This window comes from Myotis brandtii, unplaced genomic scaffold, assembly GCF_000412655.1.
Source record: "Myotis brandtii unplaced genomic scaffold, ASM41265v1 scaffold131, whole genome shotgun sequence".
NCBI classification, from domain to species: Eukaryota; Metazoa; Chordata; class Mammalia; order Chiroptera; family Vespertilionidae; genus Myotis; species Myotis brandtii.
In genome coordinates this window covers 4,812,447-4,819,754 of record NW_005354632.1, presented here as the reverse complement: position 1 = coordinate 4,819,754, position 7,308 = coordinate 4,812,447, and the positions used below count along the sequence as shown (strand labels likewise).

At 42.1% G+C, this 7,308-nt stretch overlaps 1 protein-coding gene across 2 annotated transcripts in view; it reads left to right on the top strand.

Annotated features, from left to right (window-relative positions):
• GNAI3 (guanine nucleotide binding protein (G protein), alpha inhibiting activity polypeptide 3) overlaps positions 1-6,087 on the top strand; it is a 23,084-nt gene extending 16,997 nt beyond the window's left edge. For both annotated transcript variants that reach the window (XM_005860113.2, XM_014534630.1), the window contains exons 8-9: positions 3,154-3,366; positions 3,456-6,087. In XM_005860113.2, the coding sequence (XP_005860175.2) occupies positions 3,154-3,344 (191 nt within the window). In that variant the 3' untranslated portion in view covers positions 3,345-3,366; positions 3,456-6,087. The remainder of the gene's footprint in view (positions 1-3,153; positions 3,367-3,455) is intronic.
• The last annotated feature ends 1,221 nt before the right edge of the window (positions 6,088-7,308 follow it).

Here is a 7,308-nt window from a genome sequence, read left to right as displayed (position 1 = left end):
CCCTTCTTTTTTCCCCCCTTCCCTCTGTAAAAAAAAAAAAAAAAAAAATAAAAAAAAAAAAAAAAAAAAAGAAGTGAGGAGTGGGCAACAGTGTTGTATGCAGAACAATGAGATACACATTGGAGTGACCTCTGGTGTTGGCCGTAACCGAGAGCAGTAAGAGGAGTGATAAAAGTGGAGGATGTTTGTAGGCGTAGAGGTAAGAGCCTACAGCAAGAGAAAAGTTATAAAGAGTGGATGTGATGGATGGAGCGAGATTTGCAAGCGGGCAGGAAAAAAAGGAATCAAGAGTCTAGGTAGGGCCCTGGCCGACGTGGCTCAGTTGGTTGAGTGTTCCCATGCACCAAAGAATCACTGGTTCAGTGCCCAGTCAGGGCACATATCCAGGTTGTGGGTTTGCTCACTAGTCGGGATGTATGCAGGGAGGCAAACGATTGATGTTTCTCACATCGATGTGTCTCTCTCTCTCCCTCTCCCCCTCTCCCCCCTTCCTTTCTCCCCTTCTCCTCCCCTTCCCCTCTCCTCCCCCTTGCTCCCTTCCTTCTTCTCTCCCACCCTTCCTCTCTCCCTTCCTCTGTCTCTCTAAAATTAATAAAAAACATAAAAGAGTCTAGATAGGATGAGTGGATGAACAAAGAATGGCATGTTCATGGAGCATTATTCAGCCATAAAAAGGATGCTACAGCTGGGATGAGCTCCATAAACATTATGCTAAATGAAAGAAGCCAAATACAAAAGGTCACAATTGTGTGGTTCCTTTTATATGATGCATCCAAAATGGGCACATCCACAGAGACGGAAAGCAGATGGCTGGGTGGCTATCAGGAGATGGTGGGGGAGTGGGATGTTTTTCTGGGGTTAACAAGCTTTGAAACCAGAGAGAGGTGGTGGTGGCCTCACATTGTGAACACAGGAAATGCCACGTATTGTACACTTTGAAATGGTTTGTTATACGTTACGTGAATTTTACCTCAACTTTATAAAAGGAGTTTAGGTAGAGCAACTGAATTTGGAACCAGAGAGGAGACATCTCTAAGACCAAAGGTACAAAAATAAATGCAGATAGCAGTAACTTTTTAAGTGAGGTGTTGAGCTAAAAGGTTAAGATAATAGTTTAAGCCCCATGGCCTCTGTTTCTCAGGGAAGTTGGAAATGTGGTCCTCTGTTCAGAGTGAGGCGGGAGGTGAGAGCTGGGTGAGTCTATATAGAAAGTAGGAGGTTGGGCGGGGGGGAGAAATCTTTCTTAAAGTTTCTTAGTACGTATTTTTATTGATTTCAGAGAGGAAGAGAGAGGGGGAGAGAAACATCAATGATGAGAGAGAATCATTGATGGCTGCCTCCCTCATGCCCCACACTGGGGATCGAGCCTGCAACCCAGGCATGTGCCCTGACCGGGAATTGAACCATGACCTCCTGGTTCATAGCTTGGCGCTCAACCACTAAGCCATGCTGGCTGGAAACCTTCTTTAAGACAAGTAAAAGGATTGACATTAATGTTCAGTTGGGAGTCTTCTTCACACATAGCAAAGAGCCCTGGATGTCACCACTGTGTGTGTGTGTGTGTGTGTGTGTGTGTGAACTTCCAAGCCTTTTTTCTGTTTGTTGTATCCTTCTGAAGGATTCCCAGTCTTTGTTTCCCAAGTACCAATATCTGTTCCTACCAGTCAGACATGTTTTTCAGTCCTCTATCGCCTTTAAATTACACAAGCCCCACAGATCTGTGGGAAACCATTTCAAGCCTCTACCAAGCTATCTTCCTTCAGTTCTTTAAACATTCTGTTGATGAAATAACTCCCTTTTCTTTGCTATTTCGTGTTTATGTGCTCGGTGCTGGTATTTTTTGTTATGCTTGATGTTGGTGACAGTAGCGGCTGGTTCACAGGAATCAGTTTCTGTTGCCTTTCTCTAGCTCTGCCGCCATTTCCGAGGCTACTCTAAAGGCTCACAGGTAGAGAAGATGTGTAGGAAGCAGGTGATTAAGGGTGTTAATTACAAATGTTGACAATGGGATTTGGCCCTCCCTCCCCCACCCACCTCCACCTTTAAAAAAATTACAGCATTATTGAGGTATAATTCACATACCATAAAATTGACTACTTAAAGGTGTACAATTCAGGGCCCTTTCCATTTGCATCTGTTAGTGTACCTTTGGTTCTTTAAATTATTGCATCAAGGCTCTGAGGCTAAGCCCCTTAACACTGGAATGATTTTGAAAAGAAGCGTGACTTACCCTTTTGAATTATTTCACACTAGAGGCCCGGTGCACAACATTCGTGCACTCGGGGGTAGTGGGGTCCTCAGCCCAGCCTGTGCCCTTTCACAGTCTGGGAGCCCTTGGGGGAAGTCCAACTGACGGCTTAGGCTGCTGCGGAGGCAGGAGAGGCTCCCACCACCGCAGCCCAGCTTCTGGCTGAGCAGCGCTCCCCCTGTGGAAGCGCACTGACCACCAGGGGACAGCTCCTGCATTGAACATCTGCCTCCTGGTGGTCAGTGTGCATCATAGTGACTGGTCATTCTGTTGTTTGGTCGATTTGCATATTACCCTTTTATTATATAGGATCTCCTCAAGGAGTACAGGCTTTGTGACCTTCTAAACCAGCGGTTCTCAACCTGTGGGTCGAGACCCCTTTGGGGGTCGAACGACCCTTTCACAGAGGTCACCTAAGACCATCGGAAAACACATATATAATTATATATTGTTTTTGTGATTAATCACTATGCTTTAATTATGTTCAATTTGTAACAATGAAATTGGGGGTCACCACAACATGAGGAACTGTATTAAAGGGTTGCGGCATTAGGAAGGTTGAGAACCACTGTTCTAAACAATTGTGTTCTAGAAATGTATGCTCCTACTCTCCTAGTTTCCTTTTATACTTCGTAGGGTTTTTTTAGCCAAAAAGTCTAAATGAAAGGGGAAAGAGAAACTTACAGTTTGTTTTTCTGGATCTTTGTGTGTGATGATTTTGTTCAGTTTATAATGATATGAGTCCGCTCTGAAGAAAAACCTAATGATGATGATAGAAATACAGAAATGTGTCTGTATTCCATTGGCCCGCGTGCCCTCTCTTCGTCGGTAAATGAGGAGGCTCGACGTAGCTGAGTTCGGGCAGCTATTTAATTTGAACTGAGGATGTGGGGTGTCTGCCTCAGGTTCCAACACGTACGAAGAGGCAGCTGCTTACATCCAGTGCCAGTTTGAAGACCTGAACAGAAGGAAGGACACCAAGGAGATCTACACCCACTTCACCTGTGCCACCGACACCAAGAACGTGCAGTTTGTTTTTGACGCTGTCACGGATGTCATCATTAAGCACAACCTGAAGGAGTGTGGGCTTTACTGAAGCGAGCGGGCGTGAACCAAAGGTAAAACTTGGGGCAGTGGTTCCCAGCGCTGCGGCCATGTCTCTCGACTCAGTAAACGTTCTCTAATGGAGAATGTTCTTCTTTTCCAGTTATTACATGTGGAGTGTTGAGACCAGACCTCTCCTGCTGTCTCCTGGGCAGCAGCGAGCATGACCGGGACCAGGGATGGCGGCAGCATGCAGAACTCTAGCGCTCTTTAGCACAATCTTCTGTAGTAGGGACTCTTAATTGACACGAGATGCTCAAGTCAAACATGGAATTGGACAGCCGTAAAGTATGAATCAAGACATCACTTGGATTTCAAAATCTCAAATGTTAGAGCAGATGTGAAGTTGAGGTGCTGCATTCCAGAACTTCAATATGTAGCTTTTTTTTTCCTTGTTAACAGACCATCAGTAGTTTATTTTTTAAGGTTTTTTTTCCCCATCAAGAATACAAAATTTTGTTTCTTTGTTTGCAAAAGAATCTTTATTAAAACACACACAGTCTTAACTATGCACAAGATATGAGCAGATCATCTTGAAAATATTCCTCTTAGTAGGAACTCTTTGTTTTTTAACTCTTGGTATGGTCAGAATATAATATTTCTGTAATTGTGTAATTCTTCAGTTATTGGGACTATAATTACAGCTTTTTTGGATGAAACGTGTGTTACTATTCTGTTGAAAGTACCATAATGATTTCTAAATGGTAATTACAGTGGAGAGTTCTGTCTAGCTCTCTCTTTTTTTTTAAGCTTAGGTTGAGGGGTAACCGGGTTTATGCTGATTACCAAATTACTAAATAAATGCTTCTGTAGTATGATAAAGTCAACTTCTTGGATACAGACATACCCAGGGCAGCTGCCAATCAAATGCAAATTGCTAAATTTTATCTCTTTTTTTTTAAATTGCTAAATTTTAAACAGAACCAGTGACTTTGCTGCTACGTCCCTACTAAATTGACCGCTCTGATCCTTGATTGTCTGTCTCGGTCAAAGGGAGTTTTGTCAACGATGCCCCTTGTTTTTCATCTCCTATGGCCTTTTTTCTGTTGGGAAACATCTAAAGTGTATGAACAGTGCATGCTTTTACTTTGTAAATGTGGTGCCAAAGCCGTTTGCCATTGTTTTTATTGTAGCAATGTTAATTGTAATAATCCTTAGGACGTTCTTTTGCCGAAACCATTGCATTTGGGGACCTTTTTCCACGTTGTCATGTGTACAGATTTTAATCTGTTATAGTGGCAGCAGTATTAAAATGATGAGTAAAGAGTCCAGGTCTGTTCCTGTTTGTCACTAGTCCTTTCTGGAAGTATTTTCTTTTGTTTCTTTTTGCCCCTGCTGAGTGTGCTTTGGCCTTTGTCTGAGAGTGGGTTTAGGTAAGGAGGTTCCCTGAAGGCTAGTCTTTTGGTGTAATTGTGTTGTTGAATCCTGGCCAGCCTGAGGGGCTTATGTCCCATCTGTGTAAGTGACAGGCCGTCACAGTCCATTTCCCAGATTGACATTTTGGTCGTGTGGGGAGCTGTAGTTGCCTCTGCCTGCAGGTCCTTTTGTACAATGTACAGCAAATGTCATTAAATAGTGAACGGTCCATTGCGGAGGCAGATGAAGAGAATGCATTTTGAGCAGTCCATGTCACTGGTTTAAGCAGTGCCTTTTGGGGTCCAATCTTTTAGGATTGGATTCTGTTTCATCTTTTGATGTGATCTTTCACTAGTTTAAAAAGAAAAAAAAAAGTTTGGTGGTCATCGAAGCTGGCTCCAAAAGTAAGCCACAGTAGTTCAGTGCCTTTATTGGTAGTTTTTGTTGTTGTTTTTTTTCTTTCTTATTCTTTTTGGAAAAGTATTACTATGCAGATGGTGAACTGTGTTATCTAACAATTTTATTTCAGTGTTGTGAAAACGACCTAAAAGAAAGAAAATTATCAGCTTTAATTGGTGATTGACTTATGCCCACAATGTAAATAGGGATGATAGTTCTTGTTTGTTTTGAATATATCTTTTCCTTATTGTATTTTGTAAATAGAATCATCTGGAAATGAGAATTGCTCCAGTGTTATTTTAACTGTAGTGTTTCTATAGTCTGGGCTGATGGGATGGTGTTGTTGATAGCCCATAATAACAGATAACCCCAAAAAGTTCATTATACTTTGAAATGCATTTTGTATTTTCATTTGAGTATGTCTGTGTTCATTTTTAGTCCTTCTGTTAGTGAAAAGTAGTAGTTCTCCACTTTTCTGCCTCTCACACCATTTACACTTGTTCTGTGTTTACATGAAGATCAACCCCCACCCCTCCCCCATCCCAAATAACTTACCTGAATGTACATTCCTTGGCAGACACAGGGACACAGTTGAAGTCAGTGGTTTTCAAATATGCCTTAAGCCCAAATCACCTGGATCCATCTCAGAGATTGACTCCTGGCCAGCTGGCTAGCAATCCATAACTTTAAAAGGGTTATTCTGATCACCAGGCTCGCAGATCACTATTGTATGTTGAAATACAAGATTTTTTCTTATAGCTAGAATGTAGGGATGAAACATCCTATCTACTAGCCTGGAGAAAAGATTTGATATTTGTAATTAAAGAAACAAAAAGTTGCCTGTGTCTGGGGGTGAAGAATGCTGGAGAGTTGTGATGGATCATGTTTCAGAATTCAGGTGGCCAGGCTCTGGACCATCCAAGAAATCAGCACATCTAAGAAAATTAAATTGTAATAAATAAAGAACAGTATTTACTAGACCCCAGCCGGAAGGACTGCAGTAGTAGCTTCTTTTTGTTGACAGTCATATCTTTCTCGCCTGATTTAAACCTTAGACTCTATATAAAGAGGAAGCATTCTGCTTCCTGGCCAGTCTCCTCTACCTTATTAATTCAGCCTTGCAACAGATTTCACCTCCTGGCATGAAAATTCCGAAGACATTTACAGTTTTTTGTAAGTGGATCTTGAGATGCCATTTTTATTTTGGACAGTTAGATTTCTAAGTGTAGTTCAGTGTATCGTTTTATTATTTCCACTGATGGATTGTTCTTTTTCACAAAGTGCTGCATTCTAAGAATAGATGGACCACATTTTTAAAAACTGCTCTCTTGTCTTATTTATTTCTTCTTCTATCTATTGGTTTTATTACATGCGTATTTTAGAGTATTTAAAAATAATCACTGGTTCTTCCAATTCTTTTGCTCACCTTAATTGTGTACATCCTGGCCATGGTTCTCCTTTTGGTGGCTGTGACTCGCTGTGGACATTGTTTGCCTGTCCTGGCGAAGTACTCCGTCTGCTTATCTGTTTGCTTAGCACAGCTCTGGAGTTTCCTGTTGCGGAGCTCCTTGCTGTCCGGCAGTCACATAGATGCTAAAGTTAGTCTCATTCCAGTTAAACCCTGCCTTTGGTTGATTTTTCCCTTCCAAATGCTCAAAAAATCACAGTCCTCTACTCATTTATAAAACCTAAAACTGCACTTATTCCCTTCCCTCTTATCACTTGCGAAACCTTTTAGATGTGATACTGATGTGACTTAGTTTTTTTTTAATGTTTTTATTGACTTTTAGAAAGAAGGGAGAGGAAGAGAGATAGAAATATCGATGAGAGAAACATCATCGATCAGCTGCCTCTTGTACGCCCCCTACTGGGGATCAAGCTAACCCGGGCATGTGCCCTGACGGGAATCAAACTATGACCTCTTGGTTCCTGGGTCGATGTCCACCACTGAACCACACCGGCTGGGTGTGGTTCCGACTTTAACAACAAAGTTGTCTCAGTTTCCCAGTATTCTTCTCCAGGCTTCATAGTAAAATGAGAGATGTGACCTTGACCAGCCACAGCTCTCTGCGTGGCTTCGTGGCCATCCACACACAAGAGACAGCCAGCTGTTGATCTTGCTGTCTGTAGCTATTGGGAAGTAAAAGAAAGATTCGAGGCCCTGAAGAACTGCCTTCCAGGATGGTCAAGATCTTTGTTCG